The sequence below is a fragment of the Anas acuta genome, chromosome 9, assembly GCF_963932015.1.
Source record: "Anas acuta chromosome 9, bAnaAcu1.1, whole genome shotgun sequence".
In the NCBI taxonomy this organism is placed as follows: domain Eukaryota; kingdom Metazoa; phylum Chordata; class Aves; order Anseriformes; family Anatidae; genus Anas; species Anas acuta.
This window is the reverse complement of record NC_088987.1, coordinates 5204121-5231045: the sequence shown is the minus strand read 5'-3', so window position 1 is coordinate 5231045 and position 26925 is coordinate 5204121. Positions and strand designations below refer to the sequence as shown.

The 26925-nt window shown below is 47.8% G+C and overlaps 1 protein-coding gene and 1 long non-coding RNA gene across 6 annotated transcripts; one reads left to right on the top strand and one right to left on the bottom strand.

Moving 5' to 3' along the window:
• Positions 1–2057: 2057 nt before the first annotated feature.
• Positions 2058–26024, top strand: LOC137861493 (uncharacterized). 5 transcript variants are annotated; one of them, XR_011099624.1, is made up of 4 exons: positions 2058–2229; positions 2442–2564; positions 7021–7095; positions 7362–7570. It is a non-coding gene; the product is annotated as an uncharacterized lncRNA (long non-coding RNA). The 5 variants fall into 5 exon arrangements; XR_011099626.1 differs by lacking the exons at positions 7021–7095; positions 7362–7570 and adding an exon at positions 24007–26024 and having other exon boundaries at positions 2071–2229; XR_011099625.1 differs by lacking the exons at positions 7021–7095; positions 7362–7570 and adding an exon at positions 4614–6286 and having other exon boundaries at positions 2071–2229.
• TMEM212 (transmembrane protein 212) lies at positions 16248–22097 on the bottom strand. The gene is given in 3 exon segments (XM_068691703.1): positions 16248–16476; positions 16478–16616; positions 21872–22097. Coding segments are annotated over 3 exon segments (594 nt in total).
• Positions 26025–26925: the final 901 nt, after the last annotated feature.

The following is a 26925-nucleotide window of genomic DNA, read 5'->3' as shown; positions in this document are numbered from 1 at the left end:
CTCGTCGCGCTCCTGGTGCTGTTTGTGTGTGTTATATCCTTGAAAACTGTGAGGCCCTTGTGAAGTAGGAGACCTACAGTAGAGCAAACATTTGTATAGCGTGTGACTCACACAGAAACAAAACTGTTCTTGCAATTAAAGCCCAGGAAAACATCCTAAACCCTTTTGACTTCAGTATCTTAGGATACCCAGTGTGTGCTCAGGAACTGATGCATGGCTGCTGACCACAGGCTCTAGGCTGCTGTCTGAATCCAGCTCGCACGGTGTTTGAATAGCAAACGTGGTAAAGGCATTGCAGCTCTCCATTGAGAGGCTTCACATCTCTCCGAGAGGTACATTTACATTTTTAACCCTCCTGACTGTTGGCGTATTTGCTCTAATAGCCTTCGCAGACAAACCTGGAAAGCTCTGCGGCTAGCAGTGCCTCCTGATCTCATGGGGCATGCTGGCGCTTTCAGTAGACATTTACCAGCAGCTGGGAGCTCGGAGATACAGAATCTATTCTTTCCTTTCACATTTGACTACAGAGCTGTAAATGTCAAAGCCTTTCAAGTGCCCCTCAAACAAAACGAGTTAGTAAATCAGCGAATGTGGCACCGCACCCCCTCATGCAGTGCATGTTAAGCTACTGTACTTCATTCACTTCTTTATCCGATGGCTCCGTGAGAAAAGAGAGCTTGCTGAGGCACCGAGATGCCTTAGTCATTTTGTTTGTTTTTTCACATGGCTACTGTTCGTGTTTTGTTTTTTTTCCAAAAGCTGCATCAGATGTGCTTAGCATTCAACTCAACTAGATACATTGAATGAAAAGGCTATTATGTCCTCGCTGATGAAATATAATTGAGCCCACTTATAATGAACTCACATACCAAATAATGAAACTCCACTTGTGCGACCGGGGCTCCTTTCCGAACCCCTCGATTCCCATTCCCCTAAGGGAATGTTTTGTGTGCGTTTCCACCAGTTTTAACTGAGCTCACAATTTGGCACATCAGCTTTAGTCAAAAATGAAAGTTCTTCATTGTCTTTATACCAGAGAGAAGTAAGTTTGCGGAAAGGGAACATAAAGAGCAGGAGCAGTTTAATTAGCAACCAGGGCTATTTTCACAAAGCTCCGGCCTGGCTTTGCAGAAGAAACCATTTCTTTAGCACTCAGTTTTTCCCAGTTCTCTCTTCCTCCTGTTTTGTTTCTCCATTACCCCACAACCCATGGGTTACTGGATGTCCTCTTTACCTTCAACCTGTTCAAAGTTCCCTACAGCAAATTCTCCAGGAAGCTGCCAGTTTTGGCACGGCCCCGTAATCTGTTCCCTTGAAAACTGTGAGGGCCTTGTGAGGCAGAGGCACGGCCCGGGGCAAACAGCCGTATTGTGTCTGTGGGACTCCTGCAGAGATAAAGCTGTCCCTCCAGCTCAGATCTGGGGAGATGTCCCCAACCTTCTGTGCGGGTAAGCGGCGTGGATAAGCAGTGTACTTGGCCAGAAAGTCTCTGCGTGACCTCATGTGTGTGTCTGGAGAATGTCAGGACCGCTCGCCGGAGATAAGGAAGAAGAGTCGGCCCCAGACAGGGAAGATGTGGAAGGAAGGGTGGGCAACACTGCCTCTGCATGATGGATCTTAGGGAAAGTAAATTTGTCGTACGCTTATTCAAATCCAGTTGCTTAAGGCTAGGCATTTTTGTTTTCTCTGAGCTCTGCCCTAGGGGTGCTGGTGTGTGAAGAAGTCAAACCAAGTGAAGGGGACTCGGTTTTTAAAAGGAGTGATGTGCCTTTCCTGAGGTGGCATTAACCTGGGAAATTTGGGAGCTCTGACAAAAATTAGCTTAAACGTGACCGTAGCATGCTGCCAGCCCAGTGCTTTCATCAGCCTGGGTGAGGCCTAAGCCGGCAGCGAGCCACCAGCTTCATCAGGGGTGCTTTGGTGAGAGGGTCTGCTGTGTGAGCAACGTCTGCTTTTGGTCTCACACAGGAATAGACCAGTATAACTTCATACACCTGATATAAAGTGAACATCTTCAGCAGGTGTATGCATCAGGGCTCTGCCTGCACTTAATGGCCCTGAGCAACCTCACCTGAGGCCTCACCCACGCCCTGCCCATGGTCTCTGGGCCCTATTTAAGCTCATCCCAGGGCCCCCATTTCTGTTTGAGCTCCTGGGCTGTTGGTCTTCAACATTGCTGCTGCCTCCTTGGGCCTGTGCTGGAGCTAGATCTATTCTGGAGGGCCCCTTGTATGCATGGCCTTGTTTCCTTCTGTTCCTGAGCGGGGTGGCCCAGGGTCTGCTTGTCTGGGGCTGGTGGTGGCTCTGCCTGCTGTGCCCAGGCTCTGTGCCTGTGTGGGGCTTGTTTTTGGTTCTTTCCACCACAGAGCAGCTGGGGCCCTGGCTGCTCTGTGCCAGCATGTGATGAAACCTAACCAGGTTGTTTGGGTACTGTCTTTCAGGAAAGCAAATGGTGCCTTTTCCTCAGGAGCTGGAGGATGAATTGCTTGGATCAAGGAGGAGTTCCTCAGACTGCCAGGTTGGTGCTAGCCCTTCTGCTTCTGGAATAGCAACTCTTCATCTGTGTGAGTAGCAGAGCTGACCTTGTTTATCTCAGAACCTGCGGATGGGTATTGTGGTGGTTTTTTTTTGAGTTCTTCATAAACCAGAGATAACAGATAAGGGGATCTGACTTGCATGTTACCTCTTCTCTGCTGTAAAATGCTCATTCTGATACAGGCACAATAGCAGACTATGTATTTTTGTAGCTGTTGCCCTGTTTGCACTTGAAAGTAACAAGAGTCCTATCTTAACTGATTGCAAAAACTATTGTTAGCAATTACCTTATGTAGGCATAGGCAATAACATTCACAGTGAATAATTCTTGTTCACAACAAATTATTAGCCCATTTGTCTTATCAACTAAAGTAGATAGCTATGTGAGTAAATCCTAGGTGTTCATTAAATCTGCACTGTAAGTCCAGCTGGTGACAATTCACATCTCTCAGACTGAAGATGACAATGGGTGCACCTTTGTTGAAGCTGTGTGGAGGCAGGGGAGTGCTGTTCTCACTATCTATGGTGATATAAGAATGAAATTCAGGTAGAGACAAAGAAAAGTTGGGGAGGTGGCTGAGAGCTCACCACTTTCTGCTATAGCCTGGGAAGTAAATGGATCCCTGGATGCTGCTTCCCAAACACCTCTTCCCACAGGGGAGAGGGCACTAAGAGATCCACAAGAATCTCTGAACTTGCTTCTCCTAGGCTCCATGGTTTTTTTGAAACATCAGGTTATTGGTACTGGCCTCCAAATAACCTGTTATCACTCTGGGTTTCAGATTGGGTTGATGTTGGTTGACTCCCTTACCTCTTGTCTTTGGAGCTTGCTTGTAGGTTAGACTAGGCTGGCTCACCATCAGCCTGGTTTTACACCCTGGTAGGTGATTTATCACTAACATCCAGGGAAAGAGCACTTTAGAGGGCCTGCGAAGGTGGTACAAATGTAACTTGAATACTGATTAGAGGTGGAAGATGGTGACAATGCCTAGCAGCAAACTGCTGCCTCAGTAATAGTCCAGTGAGGTCTGCACCCAGGAGTTCCCTGGTTTCAGGCTTTTCTGCAGTTAAATAGTGCTTTAGCAGAAATTCTGACTGTAGCTAGTCGAGCTTCGGGCAAGAGCAATGCTAGGTGTCTCTAGATTGGTACTAGAGAGGGATACCAGCTGCTGATTATCCATCACAGAGAATTAAAGTGTGAGGGTGAATAAATATTGCAACCCTTTTAAGGTAAATTAGTTGATGTGCTGTAGCCTGGCTTCTGACTGCTGGTGGCTACAGACAAGCTTCCCTCAGCACAGCTTCTCCCTGCCTCAGCAGGGGCTGGGAATTGGAGTGGCAGCTCTCACTGGCATTTCAAAGAAAATTACATAGCACTTCAAACTCAGCACTGCGAGTGAGGATGAAGGACTGTTAGTTATTGCTGTGATGAAGCTAATCCAGTCCTAAGGAGGATAAAGGGTTGCTTAGCAATGCTTTAGCAGTGACTAGCAATGCTTTACTAGGCTTTTACTATTTACTAAGACTTTAATGCTGGCTCAGTGGGTTTTTAGTGGAATGTTTTACTATTTTTTGTAATGGTCTCTCCTCTTGAGAAACTGTCAGACTCATCACATATAATGAACAGGCAGTCAGCAAGCATTTGATTGCTGATCATGTGTTGATTTTTGGCCTGACCTCATTAAGATTCCTTATCTCTACTTTTCCTTTCCCTAGGAGTTCTTAAATTAGCTACAGAGATTAGATTATTTAAGTGCTTTTCATATAAATGCCTCCCAGTCTGTTTATTTTTCCTAAACCTCCTCTTGTTCATGTGGAAGCTCATTTCTGGTACTTAAAGGAGAGGTGTACTGAGGAAGAGATCTGAACCAGGCCAGTCACATCTCAGAAAATTGTTTTATGGTCTTTGGTAAAGTCCTTTAACAGGGCAAGATGCAGATTGTTCCATTTCATATTCCTTGCTATGATACTAAGAAGCCTACATCTTGATGAAAGGAGGCCACTGTGTAGTATGTTCTGTAATTTCCATAAAATGATATATTAGACTCAAAGGCAGAGTGCTCTATTTGTGTTCTTAGGTATTCAGCTGAAACACATAAGCATGCACCAAAGAAACTGATCCTCCTCTTCTCTAGTGAAGTATCTGAGTCACGGCTGTCACTGCAGAAAATGTATAGCAATATTTGGGGGAAAGGAAAACACATTAAGGCTGAGGAGTGCATCTGGATTCTTTAAGCATTCCCCCGGCTGTATCTACACTTTGGAGCTGATGGTATCAAGGGAACCAGTAACAACATGGTAATCTCCAGCAAAACACAGCTCACACTTAACTGTGTCCAGAGACTACTGTGCAGGCAAGCACCTTTGTGTGCCTCAATTTCACAGCCTGGGTGAGACTTCCACAGGGGGGTGGTCGGGCCCAGCTTGCCAGGCGCTGAGCTCCTCTGTGCTGGAGCTGCTCTGCTCTGGGTGGGGACAGATCCCATTAAATCAGAGCTGTGAGTGGTGAAGGACCCATCATGGTATGGTGTGAGTGAGGCCACAGACTGGAATGAGCTTATTACTGTCTGAAGCTCTGATAAGTATATTGCTGCAGCTTTCAGATGTTCTGCAGTCATAATACCGATTGCTGTGAAGTGAGCTGAATTTCTGATGTGAGCACTGGTATAATTGCTAAGGATCTGTATGGTACCATGGCCCTCAATGGTTCAGCTTCCTTATCTGCCCAGAGTGGGAGCAGAGATGCTGAACACTCAGCTAGAAGCTCCTGGTGCTTGCTCTGTGCTGAGGCTTTTTAATTGTCAAAGGAATCTAGGTATCTCAGTTATTCAGCCAGGATCTTGAGTTTCTTTCAGCACTGCTAATTTCACTAATTTCTTAAGTTTCAGTGTACTTAGGAAAAGAGCTGAAGCGGGCAGGGATTGTGCAGCAGAGATCAGTCACAAGTTGTGCCCTGTATCTCAAACCAGGTGTGGTTTTGTAGATTCAAAGGGGGAAATTAAACTTTTGCCTTGGATTCAGTGAGCTGTGCTGTTGGCTAAGCTGCTGGCAGCGTGCTCCTTGGTGTAGCCAGCACCACTGTCACCCATTTGTCATCAGCCTGAATCACCCAGGGAAGGTTTGGTGGTGAGACAATGGAACAAAGTCAGCTCTGGTGTTTGATGTTCCTGGGGGGGAAATGAAGAAAGGACTTTCTCTGAGTTTTTATCCAAACTGATGGTTTAGCTATGATCTGGAGAGCGCTGAGGTGGGCAGGAAGAATGGGAATGCAGTTTGAAGATGAAATTCGTGTTTAGGCTGCTCCCAGGTGTACTATAAATATTACTCCAAAGTCCAGTTACAGAAACCTCTGAATTGTCTGGCATCTCTTGAAATCTGAATGTTGCCTCCCCTAAAACTATGACTAGACAACAGAAACAACATAGATAAATGTCATCTGTGTTTTTTATCAATGCTGTCAATTAGAGCCTTGCATAACTCAGAAATGTCAGTGTTAATTCTGAGTTATTGTATTTGACTGTCCCCAAGAGACCAAGGTTTCTGAAAATTGGAAAGACCTCTCCCACTTGAGAGTTAAATGAGGGAATGGTTTTACTGGTAGCTTCACAGCACTTGCTTAATGATATGAGCTTGGTGTATACACACAGACATTGCTGATATTTTTGTAAGGTGTTCATTTAATTTCTGTATGTCTGCTTTTAGATAGATACAAGAAATTGACTATTTTGGTGTCTTTGTATGTGTAGATTAATAAAATCTAACTTTTAACCACTTTTTCCCAAGCCTGTGTTGCTCGATGGCCCTCATTGGGTACAGATGTTTGACACTGAAGGTTTATCTGAAGCTTTTCTAGTCCTCTATAGCTGACTGCACCCAGTCCATAATATTTATCACCTGGCTGTTAGGCTGTGCTAAATCTACTTCCTGCTCTTATAGAGGAGAGGAAGGGAAAGCTGTGCAGTAACAATGAGATTTAATGTGCTCCCAGTAAAAATAAGCTTCCACCTGGGGGGAAGTGACAATGGCATGCTGTAAAATAAAACCAACTGCAGGGTAGGTGCTCTGCTATGGGCCTCCTCCTGGGAAACAAGCTGTGATAATTTGGAAACTCCCACCTGGCAGAGGTCAGTGGCAGGGGTGGCTGTGTAAAGCTTAAATTCCCTTTGGGGTCTGGGGCTCTTTTCTTGTCTTTGCCCTTCCCTGAGATGTAAGTCAAAGAAAACTACTTGCACCTGGCATGGGAGTAACAAGAAGCATCACTAAATGTTGGTGATCTGCCTGGGGAATACGCAGAGACAAAGTGCTGGGGGCTGCCTGAAGTCAGTGTACGCCAGGCAGCACCCCGAGCTCACTGCCAGTGGGGTTTGGGAACTGATTGTAAAATGAAATGGGGGTCTGCCCAGGATTTGGGGGGAATGTGCTCTCTTCAAGAGAAAGCAGGTAGGTGAGGGAGGAATGCTCTCACAGCAGTGCTCTGCTTTGCAGACATCTATCTACAGAGAGGAATAAGCTTCAGAGCAGAGGACTAGACATGTGGGGAGCAATTTTAATCCCATGAGGGTAGGAAAATGTGTTTGGGTACCTATTGTTTGTCTAGTTCATTACACTCCTTGTGCTAGCCAAGTTTGTCTTGGAGCTGGTCCACTGTCCACATGTCTGGTACCTCTGTGCAGCAGTGTGGGCAGGGAGGGAGCCCCATGAAGGTGCTGGGTTAGGCTGGGGAGCTGAATCACCTCACCAAGGGATCAGCTGGGCAGGCTGCAGGGGGTCAGTGAGTATTTGTGCCATGCATGACACAGCTGTCGATGTGACTTGGGTCCCTTTAGTCTCCAGGCCAGCAGCCTTGTCAGGAAGCTATTGGAGGACAACCCAACCTTTTATCCAGCCGCCTGTCCCTGCACATCCCTCAGCTCTCTGGATGTTTTTGCCATTCCATCATGCTGTTGTGTTGGGAATTTTACTGTAAAACCTGACCAGTGAGGTAATCCGATGTTATTACTCTAACTAGTAGTTACCGGTGAGGTAAATAAACTCTGCTGCCCTCCACCCTTGTTTGGTGGCTTATTTTCCCTGAGGATTTTCTCAGAGTGGAGCATTTCTGTACCAGTGCTACCTGCTCAGAAGGCTGTGGCAGAGATCAAACAGCTTTGCATTGAAGAAATATCTCTTCGTAACAGTATCTGGCTGCAAAAGGCAGCAGGGGTGTCTGCTGAAGGTAAATGAAGTTCAGCAAGTGCAGACTGTCCAGCCTAAGGGGAGTTCCTCTGGAAATCCATGAGGCCAGGTGTACGGGATCCTTGGTCATCTTTGAGGTGGGTCCCTTCATTTTTGGTATGAAGGGGATTCCTGAGGGTTTATTTGGTCAGGGCTGTGCAAAGGAAAGCAGCACACATTGGGTGGGTTTCCCAGGGCAGAGCTGCAGCCCAGATGTGGGAGGCTAACAGCAAGGCAATAGCTGGTGCTGGCGCTGTGGAAAAGCTTCTGCAGGCCCACTTCCATTTTGAAGCAATCCTGGGAAGATCTATTTATGAGCCTGGCCTTGAGGTAGTCCTTCCATGTAGGACTTAATTTTACTTACAGCTTACTCCTGCTTGCTATGAGACATCCTTTTATAAGAACAATGCCACTTCAAGGGTGGAAAAATCTCACCTTGCACCACTTTTGTGGTGAAGGCAATCATTAGTGAGGTTTTGGATAAGGGTAGAGGCACTTGTGTTCCAAAATGGCCTTTCCTCCCTCCTGTACCAACAGCATTTAGCAGCTGCTCTCCCTGTACTAGGACCTGAGGGGTGCTTCCCAATTTCGTGGTCATCTTCTAGCCAGTGCTACCCTGAAGCTCCAGTCCATGTCCTCAGGCCTTGGAGGGACCCAAGGTTTCAAACTTTTCCTTCCCTGGCCCACTTTTCCTCCTTTGTTCTCGCTGCTTTCTTTTGCCTAGCTCAATGTCTGGGACCCTGGGCATTGTGAGAGTGCCAGGCTTCCTCCCTGCATGGCAGCTCCAGTAACCAAATGTGGTGAGGGTGGGAACGGGCCCTGGGAGGCAGCGTAAGCACCCAGTAGCCATGTGGGCATCTTAGAGCTTCCATAAATCCACTGAGTGTTAGCTCAAGTCAAAGCAAGAGATCCCAGTGGGACCGGGATGCTACTTGTAACTGGCAAGGAAATAAATGTTCTTCCAGTTTTGCAGTTGGGTTGTTTAATCTATGGAGCAGGTGCATGCGTTTCTCCTTGCAGGCCATCCACACAAGTTACTGTAACTAAAAGAATCATTAGAGGATGTGTGATACTGCCAGTGTGAAAATTACTTCTTTCAGGGTGCATACACCTTGTTTCAAAGGCACTTGGTAAGGATCAGCTTCATCAGATTCCTATTCATCAGCTGTTGCCTTCAAAGGGAGGGCTTGTTTCAAGAAAACGCGGCTATTAACTAGTGCCTTTCCTTTGATCTTTGCCAGTAAAATCTTTCTGTACTTCTCTGTAGTCTTCCACAGTGTCCCACTTGCTTATTTGTTCCTGGATTAGTTTCCATTAACTATCAGGGCCAGTAAAATAATTGCATTTTGATCATATCAGATGGCGATTTTTGTGTAGCTGCAAAAGCAGGCAAACACAGCCTCCTTTCATGTGGTTTGCCTTCGCCCTAACTGCCCCGAAGGCAGAAGATGAGGAGGTGAACTGATCCCAGCTGCTGACTGGCCTGCTGGTGCAGTGGGATGTTAAAGCAGGAAGGAGTGTGTCAGTGATAAATCTTCCCCAGGTGGCCTGGGGAGGGAATGGCCAAGGGGACTTCAATGATGCTTTCTTCTTGGTTATTAGTACCTGCAAGGGAGGATTAATGCCCAGTGTTTCCTAAAGTGAGACAAACTTAAAAGCTTGAACTTGGGTAGGAGTGTCAGGAGTTGCTCAAAGCCAAGCGGTTGAGGCAGGCAGTGGAGTGTAGGTGAAATGTACGTGTCCCTGGCACTGCAGTGTGTTCATAAAGGGCAGTGTGAGCTTGCACAGCCTGCCTTTGCACTGAGAAGCAAGCTGTGCTTCATATGCTTAAATATGCCACCTGACTGCCAGTTTGAGCCCATGTTTCCAAGTCTTCTGTAAAATCTGTAGGCACCATGTTTGGTAGTCGCAGCATCCTAAGCATTTCTCCTGTATAAAGATCCACGCTCCATCCATGTGAGGAGCTCTTGGATCAGTCCTGTGCACTGAACACGTGCCATGGCAGTCGGACCCAGCCCTCCTCACCAAGCCTTGTCCTGCTAAGCCCATCCTGCTCCGCCGTGACAGCCAGAGGGCAGTTCTAGTCTGCTGCTGGGTCTCCTTGGCCATGGCTGCAGCAGGAGCTGGCAGCTGATCCCTCTGCTTTCCTGGCTGCTATTGGCAGCGGGGCAGAGCTGGTGGTGGGGAGGTGTCTCCAGAGAACAGTGAGAGCCTGAAGCAAACAGCCCAGAGATGTAAAGGTGACCTGTAGAAAGCTGGGGTGCTGCTGCTCCTAACTCAATGAACAGGATTTTATTGTCTAGAATGACACATCTAGTGCTGTGGGCGTTATTTTAAACAAGGAAAGCAACCCATGACTTGGTGGCTTAGCGTAGATCCTGATTTGTCCTGGTAAAGTGGCCTCATGGTTTCTGAAGAGCTGGAAAAGGGTGGCAGCCTGGTCTCCTGGAGGTGCTGTAGTGCAATCTCACACAGCATCCTCATTAGATCTGCTGCAGTATTAATTGGAAAACTCATTTGTAAGCAATGACGGTTCAATAAGGAAGTCTGCTGAACTGAAATAGAAACTATAACACTTGCAGCAAAAATACCTTTTATGTGCTTGCTGCCCACACGGAGCTGCTGACTAGAAAACCAAGAGATTAAAAAGGTAATTGGCATGCTCCTGTCCTGGAACCTGCTGTCAGGCACTCACCTGATTCACGTAGGCAGACCATCACCTGCTGTAATTTTACCTAATGATTACAGGATCAGGCTTTAATTCTGTCTGTGTGCAGCTGGGTGCCTGTGCTGAGTGCAGCCAGGTGAGGGGAGGAACCTGTGTGCAGAAGTGACTTCATTTTCTGGAGTGGCTCACAATTTTTTCCAGTCCATTTGGGTAGAAATCTCCACAAGTGTGTCCGTGCTTTATCAAGTGGATGTGATAGTTCAAGCCTGTGGTTAACCAACACCACTAAAAACAGCACTGCTGCTTCCAAAAATGTAGTAACATTGAGTAACACTGAACTTTCCATAAATACCATATAGCATTTCCATGCAGTTAAGAAACTAGTTGAATTATGAAAAGTGAAATTGTAACGGGCTTACGTAGGCCATTAGCTATCAGGGTTGCCAGACTTCCCTCGTCTGGAAGAGATAGTATCTTGGCTTGGGCCATGGTTATTGTCTCTGGGCAGAAAGACTTCAGGAGGTTGGGTTGGCTGAAGCTGTAAGGAACTTTCCATTTCTTGGTAGGAGCTAGTGGATGAAAAATTAGCAGCGGGATAAGGGAATGAGGGATGATGCTGACCCTGAGCCATGGGCTGAAGAGTGAGGGAGTAGGCTCAGGGAAAGGACAGCAGCAGCTGCTCAGGAGACCTGGGGAGGCTGGCTGGCTGCAGGTGCTGGGCTGCTTTACAGGAGAGGCAGGGCTGAGCCCTACCAACAATCAGACTGCGTTTGTAGCACTGCTGGGAGTTGCAGGAGTATCCTAAGGAACTTTGACACAAGTCCAGCCTCGTGCCTGCAAGGTCAGTGCTCAGGTTTGTAGAAGCATCAGGTGTGGGTCAGGGAGCAGGGACTAAACCGGAGTGTGAGTGCTGGCCTGAGCCACAGACATGGAGGTAATAAAATCTTCCTGCTTTGCTTTCGTAAGTGACAGTGCTTTCTGGGGTATAAATATGACTGAGCAGGGAATGGGAAGACTATGGCTTCATCATTTCAAAACACTTGAAGCTTTTCATCTACAGTTTTAAGTGTATTATCTTGAGATCTGGCTCCTATGGTTAAGTTCAGCAGTACTTCAACACATGGGCTGATGGCTGGAGGTGAGGGGAAAACAGTCCAGGAATGAAACACAGGTTTACAACATGGCTGTAATTCACATCCCATCCAGCTTGTAGAGAATCCTGATTGCCATGAGCACAGTAGTTACTGAAGTAGTAAGTAAGTAGTTACTGAACTCAGCCTGACAAGTGCTGTTGTCATCCTCGTGTCTGCCAGGTATGTGCTGAGATAGTGTTGAATCACAGCCTTTATCTTTCTACAGTTTACTGCCTAAATGAGCTGCTGAATTTACTCTTCCAGTTGCTTTCTTTTTTCCTTGACATATATGCATGATAGAAGTTTGTCTCGGTGAAGTAGACGCCACCTATACTCAAATGGCCTTGCTGTGAGATCAGCTTGTGCCCAGGCTTAATAGCAGAATAACCTTTCCTGGTTCTCGAGGGCTGCTGAGAACACTTCACAGCCCTGTGTGCAGCTTGAACTCCAAGCAGTGGGAGCAGATTAATCCAGCCATACTGCATTAATCCCCCTGGAAGGAAACAGGGATCTAGAGGTGCTTTGCTGCTGGAGGATGGCTTTTGCAGTGGAGGCCTCTACCAGAGGCTGTTTCTAGGGTCTGTATTACCAATTTGATTTGCAAACTTTCCCTTTCAAGGGTGAATTCTTTAACCTCATGCTCTGTGCAGAGCTCCCTGAGCCGCTGCCTTGTGCAGGTGGTAAGGCTGATGTTAGGCATGGAGATTTCCCTCGCTGCTCAGCAGTACATGTTTTGTCATATCTTTCTGATGCAACCATTAAATTAACGGCTTCCTTTAAGTGCACTGGAGGCTGGAGGTTAACAGGATGTCAATAAATAAAACAAACTCTCTTAATGTCAGCATACAGCCCTTGTTATCCCTACTAGTCGCTGTGCCAAAACCAGAAAGGTGTTTGTTCATGCAGGATCCCATCCCCGGGCTGGTAGAAGCAGGCAGCACCCTTTCACTGGTTTCTGTGGCTTTGGGTCAGCCCCGGTCCCTTTCAGGCTGCTCAGGCATGGAACAGTTTGACCCTCCTGGAGAAGCCAAAGTCCTATTTGGAAAAGCTCTTTGTAGAGCTAATTCAATTCTTTCAATTCTTTTTTCTGGTGTTTATAGTTATTGAGCAGATTAATACTGGTAAATATTAAATAGGGTCATCTGGAAGGGAACAAGCACTAGCTTTTGCCAGCAAACCACTTATGCACATGCTTAGAGATAAGCACTCCTATTAAGGTAAATGGGATTGCTCGTAGGCTTGGTGTTGAGCATATCCTTAAGGTTTCTGGCTTTGGAAGAACTTATGAAACTCACCGCTTGAAATCATCCTCTTATCCTTAATGAACGGAAATTCAATTCTAATAGGGGAACAGATTTTCATTAAACAATTTTTAAAATTACAAAAAGGTGAAAGCCAGGATGAAAGAGGAAATGACCTAATTTGAATGCCATAAAATGGCATTCATAACTTCCAGAAAAATTCCCAAATTCCTCTCTGATCTCCCAACCCACTTGAAAGCACTCAGGGCCCCGGCTTGCCTGGCAGGCTGGCTCGGTGCACGGGGGAGCAGCTCAGCATGTGGGGTCTTCAGGTCCTGGGGTGAGGGTCCTGCTTGGGTCTGGCTGGTGCAGGAGGGGCTCTTCTCGTGTTGGATGGGCTGGGGTAAGGTGAAAGCAGGGTATGAACTTGTCTAGTCAAATACGTAGAGCAACATCGCTCGCTGGGAAGCAATGGTCTGGGTGTAGTGAGTGGTTATTGTATGTGCACCTCGATCATGCAGGAGCTTAAAGGATCCAAATTTCAAATTACAGCCCTGTTCTGAATGTTGTCACAAAGTGATGCCTGGGGAGAGAATTCATATTAAAGCACATCTGACCTTCTCTTGCCAGTAATAATCCACAAATGTGCAAGACCTAAACCAGGTTCTGGTTTGGCACTTGTGACATTGTCCCCACGAGAAAGATGGGTGAGGTGTTAAAGCACGATGCTCTCCCTTTGCAGGAAGGGACATGAAGGACCATTGAGAACTTGCTGCCGTGCTGAAGCAGTATCAGCACTATTTTATTTATTTTTTTTAGAGAAGTTCAGCACAAACTGACAGAACTTCCACCCTGCTCTGGGGGAAGGATATAATCCTGCCCTTCCTTTGGCAGGGATTTGGCTTTTTGTAGGGTGCAGTGTCCCCAGCTGGGGGGCACAGGAGGTACATGCTGGCATCTACCTGTAAAGGATGATGTAAAGGAGGGAAGTAAATTACCGGATCTTGGATGTGAATTCCTGAACACTAAAAATGAGCAGGCTCTGCTACTGAGAAAGGCAGGGGAGGGAAGGGGGGGAAACGTCTGCCCCGGGGGCTGGTGGAGCAGCACTCCCGCTAGCAGCAATCTCCAGTGTCAGGCTTTTAACCAAGTCATTAAAATCTTGACTTGAGCCATGCTGGGGAAGGAGTGCCTGCTGTTCACCGAACCACAGCGATGGGAAAGGGCCTGCTCTGCTCCCGCGTGCAGAGGGGGATTTACGGGGGTAGAGCCGCAACATTTGGCAGGCGTGTGCGTGAAATTTCAGGTTACCTGTGGGCAGCTGTTGCTTGTGCAGTGGGTGTTTTATATGGCTATTTAATTGCACGTTGCTCAGCTCTAAAGGAGCACAACTGACGTGAATAACCCCAGCAACGCAAATGCTGCTGCCCCCGAGATAAAGGGCCGTGTTTGAGAAACAAGTGCCGAGCTGATAATGCCACTGGCCTCACGGTTTCATGAAGTCTGTGCTATTTAGCTCTGATAAAAAGGAAAGAAAGGGGCTAGTTCTTAAAAAATAACCCCCAAAGCGTTTTAAGGACCTTTTTCCCTTTTCTATTCTTTTCCCAGGTTGCAAAAATAACATCCAATAATGAAATGAAAACAAGCTGAATGGCTGCATTCAGCGGAGGAGGGCAGAGGTAGGCTCAGACAGCTGGAGCATGTCTGGGCCAGCGTCTCGCTTCTTTTCTCACTGCTCGTTCAGTGCCACTCCAAGAATGCAGACAATGCTGGCTACGACTGTTTCATATTTGATTTCCACACTTAAATCCGTGCTCGTTAAATGAAACCCCATTGTCAGGTTGGCAGACATCCACGCTGCCTCCCCAGGTCTCGCTTCGGAGCTCGCTCTGTGGTGGTGTCCTGCTCGGAGCGACTTAGTGAGGACCAGGCCTGGAGGAGCGCTGCCTGTGGCACTGCAACAAACCCTTTTGGACTGCTTCTGCAGCCACATCTGTGGGTAACCCTCATAAATCTTCTGTCTGAGGGCAGACAGAAGTGCTGCAGGGGAGGGATGGGGTTTTGGAAGGGCCTCAAGAGCGGCGGATCAATGGGGTGCTCGGCTGGAGGCAGTCTCGGGGCAAGGTACCGGCCGTGCTGGGCCTGGCCTGCAAAGGGCCAATATGGCAAATATCCTGCTCCAGGAGGGGTGCTGGGGGTGCTCCTGGGCTGGGTGAGGCCAAGGCTTTAGGGTTTTGCCAGGCTGGGACCGGAGAGTTCAGCAGTCGCAGGGCTTTGCCAGCGGGGTGCAGGGGTGGTGGAAATGTGGGGAGGGCGGGCAGAGAAATGCTGTGGATTGGGAGCAAAGCAGTGCCTGTGTTAATAACAAAGGATCGCTTCATGCTCTCTGTAAAATACCAGGGAGGGCATGAAAATTATGAATATTATTAATAAAGCTGAAGGGATTACAAAATCCAACAGCTGTCCAGCCCTTCAGACAGACACTCCGGCCTCTCTGCTGCCCACAGACTGGTGTCCCGGCTGCTGTGTGCCCAGCTGGGGCACTGACTGCTTGACGGGTGCCAGCAGCACCTCTCAATGTTAAGGTTGGCACCTACAGACAACACAGCTGTGCCCCACGGTTTGTGGGGGAATGGATGGGAAGAGGCTGTGGGGCGTGAAGCTGGAGCGGGAAGAAGCGCTGTCTGTGCTCTGACAGCAGCCTCTTCGAGTGCCCCAGAGGAGCCCACTTCTGGGCTGTTGGCATGGAAACACCGGTATTTTAGTGGACTCGAGACTGGCTCCCAACAAAGGTTAAAGGAAAAAAAAAAAAAGGAACTGGAGGTGTGAAAGGTGAGATCTTCCTTAGCAGAGAAGCACTTGTCAAGGTCTGAACCAGCAGTGAGTCCTCCAGCTGTGTGGGGCAGAGGAGAGTGATGCTGCCTCATGGCAGGAGCGTGGTGGTGGGTCCTGGCTCTCCTCGAGGTCACCCGAACTCCTGTCCCTCCTGGTTCTGTTCCTCCTGTCACCTCCTGTCCTCCCACCATGGCTGTCAGGATGCTGCTGCCTGCGGCTTGATGTGTGCTGAGCAGTGACAGGCTTGGGCACCTCGTCTGCCACGCAGGTGCTGGCTCTGTCTGCTCCGTGTGTTAACGCCAGTGCTGTGCTCTCAGCTCTTAGGAAGAGCAGAAAGGCAAATCTTCATGTTCTGATTGCCTTAATGTCAAAAGCAAAGTAACTTCTGTGAAGTTTTGATCAGCCCTTAAAATCAGAGGCCCTAGCTAGGTGTGCTACAGTTGTGTCCCTTTATTTGGAATGATGCTGGGATGTAAGGGGTAAAATAGGACAAATTGCTATTTCATAAAGCTATTTAAACCTGGAATGGTGCACATAGTTTCAGGGCAGGTGTTGAAGTGCAGATGTGGTGCAAATGCATTCAGGATTTGTCCTTGTACATCTTTGTCACCCTCCTGACTGTTACAGCTTTATGGGGACAATCAATCCCCCTTTCCCATCACAGCTCACATTTAAGTGTCCCAGCTGGAGCAGTCTCATTGTGAGCTTGATCTCAACAGCAGAAGCAGTGCAGAATATGGCCAGACTTGAGCACGTGTCCAGGACCTGCAGGGCCAGGTGGTACTGCTCTGACTGTACTGGGTCTTTGCAGAGGTTTGGGAAGGCCGTGTAGGGGAATGGGACCAGGACTGCCCAGGTGGTTGGTCCCAGTGATCCCAGCAAGCGAGTAGCAGCACTATGGGCCAGGGAGAAGAGATGGGATGGCAACAGCAAATTGCACTGAGGAGCCTGTGGTGCTCCGTGTGCCCAAGGCAAAACTGTGGCCTCCCACTGAAATGGAGACAAAAGCACTTTATCGCTTTGTGACCTGCTGAGAGAATTAAAAAAAAAAAAAAAAGACACTGAAACTTCTCAAGTAGAGCTTAATATATTTGTATTTCTTCATTTCCAGCTTGGAAAAAAAAAATCTGGGTTTTATATTTTCTTATATTCCTTTCTTTTGTGTCCAAAAAGAGATGTGATGGTAAGGAAAACTTAGTAGCTTGAAAGTCATGAACTTATTAATGAAAAATGTGGATTTTTACATGTAAAATGAGACAACATTTTACTAAAATATTAGGAGAATAAATTGGAGCAGGTATACTTATACAGTTGTCATATAAGTGCAGTGGGTGGCCTTTAAAGTTTAAGCTGCATGCTTGACTACTAATAAAGCTCCTCATTATAAAACAGAAAATGTGATAGAAACTGGCAGAACTACTGTGCTGCTGGGATATTTAATGTGCACCCTCTGGAAGCCCTGCACAGCACATTTGATCCAAAATATTAGCAGGAAAAGTACATTTCCCTTTGAATGGATTTCCTATGTTAACTCTGCCGTTCCCTTGCTGCCTCCTGCATGTGACACCATATAGAATAGCAGCATAAAAGTACCAGGCATCTCCACATCTGCTCTCTGTCAGCTAGAAGGATGAGGATACCGACAAGAACAGCCTGTGGATGGGGGAAATGTGTGGTTACACGCAGGGACTGATGCTGGAGCATTGCCCATCGGTGAGCACTTGGTCCTTGCCACCTCCTGGATGTAGAGTACCCACTGTTGGCACCTTGAGCTGAGCTTCCCACCTACCTGAGCAGCTCTGCCCAGCAGGATTTGGGCATGGCTGAGGTCATGTATGGAGTTAGGGGGTGGAAAAGCTTTGCTCGGCTGCTCACAGCCTCCCTGCAAGGCTCGGTGCAGCCGTGCCACTGCTCTGCACAGGGAGCTTGGCCGGGTGCTGAGCCCTCGGCACCCTGCCTCTCGTGGCTCCGTCTTGTCCTGGCGCGTCCCTGCCCTGGAGGGGTTTGTTGTGGAGCCAGCTCCGTCCTCTGTGCCAGCCGAGAGGCTTTTCCGTGCTGGGGAAGCCTTAGAAGAGCTTTTAGGAATAATTTGAATTTCCTTTGATCCCGTGGCTGTGCAGGTACAGAAGTAATGCTCTTAGAGCAAGCACCGACTGGCTGCTCCTGGGAGGGGAGCTCTCTTCTTCCATCTGGCGTCTCCCTGGTGCCCCTGGAGGTGTTCCTTCTGCATCACCCCCTGCTCGCCACCCCTCCAACCAGCGGGACAGAAAGCTCCCTCGGCTTGCTCAGTGTTTGGTGCAGGCACAGCAGCAGCAGGACCAGGGCTGTGGCCGTGTGCATTCAAGACCAGTTGGGAGCTTCCTTGGAGAAGAACCTAAAATTCAGCATTTTGTGGTCACAGGCATACTGCGACGTGCTTCTGTGTACAGCATGGCCACAGGCAGGTGAGGTTTGCTATTTGCTGCCGAAAAGCCAACGCAAACTGTTTTGTGCAGCTCTGTTTGCAATTCCTGTGCTCCTGAGCTACCTTGGGGTGCCGAGCCACCGTGCTGGCACTGACACCACCACTGTGCCTGCAGTCAGGGCTCTCACCCCCAAAAAAAAAAAACAGGGAGCAGGGAAGAAGCCCAGACACCACAGATGGGAGTGCCTGAAGAAACCCCATGCAATGCAGTGCAGCAAGGAAGGTTATCAGGATTATTTTAAGGTCTGCTTCACGCTGCTGTCAACACTCTGCGGGAGGAATTTATTTGGGTTCAGTTAATCACACAAAATGCTGTCAAAGGCAGAGACTTGGTTGCTTACCAGGTCTCCGTTGGGGCAGGGCATGTTTCTTCCCTGCCCTTCTTTCAGAACCAGTTTTGACTGGGGCGAGGATCTGCATTTCTTAGGGTGGGCTGACACAAGCAGGCAGCCTTTCATTCATTTAAATACACCAGCAGTCGCTCTGGCTTCCAGGGAGTAATCTTTTTTCCAGTGGAAGCATCTTGGACCCACATGTATCCTAGCTCCTAATTTCAGGAGGGTGAATGGAAAGAAGTGAAGATGTGCTAAAAGCAAGAGCCCGTGTACGAGGACAGGGAGAACGGCACGCTCGGGGCTGGAAGTGCTGGGGCGATGCCGCAGAGTATCAGCGCGGATCCAGGACCTTGAGCAATGTTGTCCTGCGGTTTGAGTTCCATTCTGGCACACTAAATGCATCAGGGCCCAGGTTTTTTTTCATGGCACTTTCCATTTATGATTTAGGGAATTTGAAGAATACTTGTCTTGAGGCTGAGCCTAAAGTTATAATCTTGGCATATCCATACCATAAAATTCCCGTGGATAAAAGCAGAAACATCTGGATTCATGAGTGGATGTTGGCTAAATTTACCAGGAAAAAAAAAAGCCTTCAAGGGATCCTAGAGGGTTCTAGCCAGAATAAATAATACAACAAAATAAGAGTGCTATTAAGAGTAATTGTAATACTGAAGCTGAATTATAAGACAAGGGCCAAGCCCTTTTCACAATCTGCTTTTCCAGCTAAGAGCCCTTCAATTTACACTTAACGCACATGTGGCTGATGGAACAAAGAAAAAATTGAAGAAGGATGAAAGCAACACAGAGATTATTCAGCCTTGCTGGTTTAGCTCCAGGCACATCATTTAAATGAGTAGATGATCAGTTTCCAGTTTGTTTTAAATTCTCTGGCAAGAAATTTTACTCTCAATCCCAAACTTGGATGTGCTTGAAACTATTTTATTTTATTTTTTTACAGCTCTGCCATTTTGTTTGATTTCTTAAGGCAGGACTTTAAAAGCGCTCTGCAGGGGTCACCTGAGTGCTGGGACTGGAGGCACAGCCTGGCAGTGTCACCGAGGGAGCCGTGTCCCCGATCCCAACCCAAGAGGACCTCAGGCCTGGAGAACAGCTGCTCCTTGCCTCCCTCACCCCTGGGAGGCTGTGAGCCCAGCCCTGCCAAGCCAGATGTCAAACCCAAGCTTGGCAGCACCCGAGGTCAAGCGAGGTGGTCTCAGCAGCTGTGTTCCTCTTCAGCTGCACCCTGTTGTACCAGCACTGCTTGCTGGGCTTAAAGCTAGTGCAGATTGTATGGTGTTTGCCCCTTGCATCTTCTCCTGGTGCTTTCAGGGTTAAGAGCTGTTGGAAATCAATATTCTTGCCACCTTTCTGCTCTGTCTCTGCTCTCCTCCACGCATGGTGCAGCAGGTCTCAAGCCTGCCCAAAGCTGCCACGAGGAGCAGGCTGTGCAAGGTGTCTCCTCAGCTGCGACCACATGTACTGACAGCCACAGCCAGGTGATTGCAAAGTAACCTCCCTCCCCAGCAGATGCAGATCAGCATTTTTCATTAAATAGACTTTGTCCACGTGGATGTGCATCACCGACCATCTCTGACCCTGCACACTGCCATTCCTGATTCCTGGAAAGCCTTGGGTGTTTGCCTGCTCTGCAACCTTCCGCCAGCATAGCTTGGGTTGAGTAGCTTCCTCGTGGGCTGAAAACCTTCCTCATCAGCCCTCCTGGCCTCCCTTCCTGGTGCCCTCATCTTCTGTGAGCCGGAGTCTGCCTGGTGGAATAGCTGCTGAGGGAGCTGGGCTGCTGGCACCCTCTGGCAGGTCCTTCTCCATGGAGAAATTCCAGGTTATTCTCCATGAATATGGTTCCTGTGGCTCGCTGCCAATGCTTAATGCTCTCTGGAAGCTGCCACGAGGCTCTGGTGGTGGATACCCATCTGGGGCTAGTCACTGCTTGGAGTATGACTGCAAATACCAGCGGTACACAAGAGGCGATATTTGCACTGCCTGGTGCTCCATACAAGGAGTAATCCTAACCACACAAAGGAGTGGGAGTTTGTTTGCCCTTAAAATAGCCTCAGCACATCTAGGAAAGCCATAAAATGCATGCTCTGGTATTTCTTAGGGCATTATTTTCAGCAGATTTTATTTAATTTGCTGCCAACATCTGTCACTTCTGCAGCCTGCGTCCGAGCAGGGAGCTGGAGGTGTGCTGCTCGCCTGATGCAACAAATTGCCTTCTATTAGCGTGGCACAGCATCCTGACTGTCAAAGCGAAACGGGGAAATGAATTTGCTCATAGATGTTACAAAATATTTGTTTTAGATTAGCTGCTATCGCTGCCACGGACCGCGCTCGCAGCTGTGTTCTTCTGCCCAACGTGAGGCTGGCAGTGGGGAGATCTGCTGAGACTGCAGGGCTCTTGGTGAGGAGCAAACAGGCTGAGGAGCTGAGGAATGAGAAACGAAGCAGAGCTAAATTTAGAGCCTCAGATAGGGAAATATCTCCAGTGCTCCGTGGCTTTATTTTGCTCTGCACAAAGCACACCTTGGTGCTGCGTGGCTGTTTGCAGATTGCGCTGGCTCAAAGAAGGCTTTTGCTTGTGGAAAGAAAAGGCTTTGATGTCTTCAGTAAACAAATAGCAGCGCTAAAAGACCTGCAGTTCTTGTTAGCATGCTGCAGACAGCGATGTCTGAAGCCAAATAAACATCCCAAGGTTGATGGAAGGGTAGGCAGGCCGTAAAGTGCTGTAGTCGAATCCTTGATACGAGCACATCAGGGATGTCAGAAGGGAAGTGCTATGAAAGCACTGCCTTTGCTTTCTGCTTTTGGGTTAAAAAGAAAATAACAAACTGGTGTGTGGTTTACCAGCTGTGTGGCAGGAATAAATGACTATAAAACCCTGTGGCTAAATCATTTTTGACCCCCTTTTTGAGCCAGCTTCACCCACTGCCATGGGGGCCCCAGGACCTCATCACAAAAACCCAGTCCGTTTGGGCACCTTGCAGAGGGCTCCCACGAGGAGGCAGCAGGCGTGCGGCATGCTCTTGGGGGATTTCACAGCCCTGTGGCTACCTCGGCTTCTGCTCCGTAAGGCTCGTTGTGCTTGTCTTGTCGCTCAGAACAACTTGGGAAACGCCAAAGTTTGGGGAATGAACCAAAGCAAAGAGCTAAACGGCGATCTCAGTTATACCAGCGTAGCCCTGGGGTTGTTAGTTTACATTTAGACAGTCTTAACAATCTGAATTTGGTTCAGAATGAGGAAGTTCAGACTTTCTGTAAATGGAAATTGGACATCAGCAGGCCATGGTAATAATCAATACGCCGATATTTGCTGCAGCTTTAAATCTTAGCAAGAGCCTCCAGGAGCCTCTCGCTTTAGTTTCAGGTAATTTCATGCACTTCTCTCTTTAAAAAGAGTTTGCAGGAGCTAAGAAATAAATAATTCAGACATAGTTGATTTTTTTTAAGTCTCTGTAGCATCCCTGACATCTTTGATAAAGCTTTTGTTCTGCCTACCAAAGCTCCTTTCCAGATGGGACTGGCGAGGCAAACGCTCTGTCCAACAAACAAAGGCTTATAAGAAAAAACAGGAAAAAATTCCATAAAAAAAACACTTATAGTCCCAAAGGTAATAAGTATCCCTCTGGTAACTTCATACAGGCTCTTCACTGTCATTGTGAGCCTCTGCCTGCCGGATTCACAGCGAGGGTTTGCAGCTGAAGCCAAGGCAAGGACGTTTCCTAATAAACAGAAGCTCCTTAGAGACTGTAGCCATGGCATGTGAGAGCTGTTTACCTGGCACCAGAAAGCACTGTGCTGTTTATCTTCAGATGTTCCTACAGAAACAGGCGGTATTGCAGTGTATTAAAGAAGGCCCCTTTACCCCCAGGAATATGTGTTTTTTTATTATTATTATTTTATATAATCTCAGTTATTGCCCTTTGCTTTTGGCTGCAGAAAGCCCATTTTGAGGTTCGTCCTTCACCTGCCTTCCTGGGGGACAGACCACCTCACAGCATGGAGAGGCAGAAACCTGCTGCCAGCAGCCAGGGTGCTGATCGCCAGTCCTAAAGCTTTCCACAGCCAGCATGAAACCAGCACCCTCGGTGCCAGCAGCACCTGTAGGACGTGGCTATGTCCTGAGCAGGACCGCCTTCTTCCCAGGGGGAGTTATTTTGGAGTTAAAGTGTTTGTAGCAGGGACATTTGGAGGCCTCGGATCTGCTCCTGGTGGTGGGCAGGCCTTTATGTCAGAGGGATTAGCAGCGGGTGCCTCCCAGTGCTCATCATGCAGGAATCCTGTTTCTCCCTACCTGCAACAGCAAATGTTTTGATTGCAAGAGCCGAAGCAATCGTGGTGTGTACTGTATCACACGCAGTCCCCAAGGCACTCTGCACACTCCTTCCAGACCTCTTCTCCCCAAGGAGCTACAAGGGACTGGGATGAGCTGCTCACAGCTGGGGTAAGCCACAGTGGTGGCTCCCCAGGCCGCTGGGGTGTTGGTGTCCCCTCCTGACAGCAGGGTCAGAGAGTGACAATTTTAGCAAATGGTGACTTTACCGTTGAATTTATGCCCCTCAGGATCCCACAATACCTAATTCACCCTGCTGGTGAACTGATTTATGGCATAGCGTGGCTGCATGTGGGGAGTGTGTTTAGTGAAGTAACGCTGACCCTCTCTATCAAACATTATTCCCCTTCTAGTTTAATTAAAACACAATTAGCAGAGCTCTCAATTCTGTTAAATATGCGCAAGCTTCTACTGAATTAATATTAATCTCTGTTCAATGTGCAAGTCAGTTAAGTGACATGTGGAAAATTACACGTTACTGACTCAGGAATGCAGCTTGGAGGATGACTTCATGTTCCTGAATGAAAATATCGGCGTGCCAGATGTGCCTAGTGCCTGACCCCTTCGGAGGCTCTGAAAGATCACACGTAGCTTTAAAATGTAATTTCATGCATGCAGAAGGAAGAAAGAGAGCCTAATAGCTTTATGGGACTTAGCTCTCCATTTAATTTGGTTAGGGCGGTGTGAATGTCTTAATAACATGAAGCAGAGCTCTGATCCCTGTTCTGCCTGAGTGTTTCCAATAGACACCCTAATGCCTTTCTCATGGTCAGAGCGGCTAACAATCCCTATTTGCTTGTTATTAGTGAGAAGTTGCGCTTCTTTCTTCATTAGGGAACGAGTTTCACAGTGGAGCTGACGAGTATGCGCTCCTTGCTTTGAGTCACTGACTTTTTCATGAATTGTTTTATCTGGAGATATAAGCAACAGATGTGAGTATAGAAAAAAAAATAGTTGTGCTTTTAAGTTACAAAAATAAGGTGGCATTCGACCTTGCCTCTGCTCAAATGTCCTCGTTTTCCCCTGCCCTACTGCTCCCTCCCAAAATCCTACTGAAAAGCATACTGAGAGCGATCCAGGTCTGCCTTCACTAGGTGTGTCCCCGTAACAAATTATATAACAGCATTTTGGAGTCTTGTACTCTGCCTCTCCCCCAGTGCATTCCACGCACCTACACAGCCATGCTAATTAGCTCATGTAATGAACTTAAACGTGGCAAAAATCTGTTTGCAGGGTGTTGCCAGACAGAGCTGGATTTGGAAAGCAGCCATTCGTGGATGTTTTCTTTGACAAAACCCAAAGGATGTTATTTTCCTGAAGATGAAGCAGAACCCATGTAATGAGAGCTGTAATCTAAGGAGACAAATGATTTTACTTACAGTCATCAGTGACCTTCCCCTACAAGGACTTGCTTGTACGGGGAAAAACTACAGAAGTTTAATGCAAAGTCACTAAAAATGATTAAATTAAAAATCTGAACTAATGTGAGGCTAAACCTAGTTTAGCCAAACTTAACTAATCAAAACCAGTGCTATTCCACAATGTGTATCTACAAAGAGTTATCAAGGAACTCAACTTTGAGCGTCAGGTGCCTTTTAAATGTAAAGAAGTGTCTGCATGCAACACAGCGCTGGGTTCCCCGTGACCCTCACTCAGTTTGCCCATGGGTAAGCTGTGCCTAACAGCGATCCCTGCGTTCCCAGGGTGATACAGGGGAGGGAAAATGCAGCACTCTGACACGTCGCCTTGGCGTTGCAGCCTTGCGTTGTGTGCTCGTTTCTCTACACGTTTGACAGTGAGGTTTAATTGGGCCCAGTTTTCACAATGCGGTAACATGACCGGCTGTCGGGTGGGAATTACTCTCTTAAGCCCAGTTCCGAGGGTTAAAATTTCAGTTCAGATCATAAAATTTCAGCTTTGGCCACCGTCGCACTGAACTGCTTTGAAAGCTGTAGGTCTGCTGCATTGGCTCTTAAATAGAACCGCAGTAATTTTCCTAACGCTCCGGGCAGACGGAGAGCATTACCAGATGACCACACTTCTGCAGGGGGACAAAGACGGGGGAACAGAGCGTGACGAAGGGCTTGGTGTGAAACATGGGGCAGAAGGAGACGGCGTGGAGCTGAGGCTGTGCCGCGTGGTGCTGCGGTGGGCCGAGGAAAGCCGCTTGCCCAGGTGCGGATTTCATCCAAGTGCCATTAATGAGCACGCCGAGAACTTGCAGCTATATCCCTGACCAACACTAGATGTTGCTGTGCTGCTACTCATATAAGCTATACATTAGCAAGGCTTCCGAACGGTATTTACTGCTATTTCCTCTTTCCTGTTTCTGTTACTCACTCTGTTCTCGATGTTGGGGATCTGCTACTTGAATTTACTTAAAAAAATAATAATAATAATATTTTATTCCTGCAGTATCAAGGTTACAACCCCCTTGAATGTACACGTACAAACTTTAGGAGCAGCAGAGACATAAGCGAAGCGAAGCAGCTCCTATATTTATGTCAAATATTTACTTAAACTCTGCTTCTGGATTTTTTGCAATCCGAGGGGAATGACATTGTTAACTGGACGATTCCGGGAACAGACTGACAGCTGCAAGGCCATGGAGGGAAGTTTGTTTATAAGAGGAAAATAAATAAAAAAAATTAAAAACTGTTTAGCCCGGCTGGGTTTCAAGCTTTCTACTCCCACATGTTTGAGTGGGAGAAAGGACAAATCTTAGGACGTTGATTTCCCCATGGCAACAGAAAACGGAAATTACTTTAACCCCATCTAGTGACAGATGACTCATTGCTCAGGCTGCTGCTATTTTCCAAGCACTAAAACAATACAGCTGCAAAGAAAAGGCCAGCCTGTATTATCTCATAGGCTGAGCGCTGGGGCTCGTGGGAGAGGGCAGTTCTCTGGCTGCCTTTTTATCAAAGAAAGACAGAGCTGGAGCCTTTCGGCGACTATTTCATTGTACAGCACAACCACAAGCTGGTGTGCCTGGGTGCTCCTTGTCCCCGAGCCACTGGGATGAGCCACGGGCAAGTGTCCCACAGCTCAGCCCTGCTTGCCCTGCATCCAGCCATCCAACAGGGCACATCAATGCTTAGAGTTTAAACACCCCCCTTGAATGATGCACCGTGAACTCAGCATGCTACAGATTAATAATTGGTTAACCGATGCAGCCTGGTGCGCAGGCAGCAGGTATAAGCAGGGTTTCCAAGCCTCTGCAGATGAAAAAGATATCTGATGGTGGAAGTGCATTTCTGTATTGCTCAGGAAGTCATAACAAGATCCCGCATGTAGAGGCTGGAATAGAAATACTCAGCTTTGAAAGCTGAATAACCCTAGCAGAAAGTGTAATTGGGTGGGCTGGTTCCTGAGCAGGGACGGTGGAACCATTATCACTTGGAGCCCTTACAGCCTGATGAGGTGTGCTCTGCAAGGCGAGCTGTAAGCCAGCTGCTGGGACAAAGAGGTGAGCTGTGTCTGGGAGGTCAGCCCAAACTCCTGTGCTTGTCTTCTCGCACCTTAGACCCACAGCATCAGAGCTGCACTGAGCTCCCCACACACCGATCAGCCCCGATTATTTCTGCTGAGCATCTCCAGTCCCAGGGCTCCTCCTGCTCAGCACCATCAGTACACGGCAAAGAAGGACTGCGTTGGAGAGGAGCAGGTTGAAGGTTGTGGATTCTGGGGTTCCTCGTATGTCTCTTCCCACCAGCAGATCAATGCAGCAGAGAGCCTTGCTCAGGTTGTTTTTCCCAAGCCCTGGTAAGGATTTAGTGAAGATTTAGTAAGGCTCCGGTGCATTTTGCACTTATAATATTACACCACTAGTTCTGTTGAACAGTGAAGGTATTAATCATGGGATCATAAAATGGCTTGGGTTGTAAAGGACCTTAAAGACCATCTCATTCCAAACCCCTGCCATGGGTGGGGATATCCTCTGCTGGATGATCAGGTTGCAGAAACCCCATCCAACCTTAATGTTGCCACTGAGATGATATGCTGAATCATTGGTCAGCCAGCATCACTTAATTCACCTTAAATTGGGGGCAGATGGCGCAGGGTTGGGAAATCCAGGACCCCAGCAAAGCTACATGACAGGATGGTGTCATGGGATATGTGACACAGATTCTTCCTAGGAAAGGCAGGCAG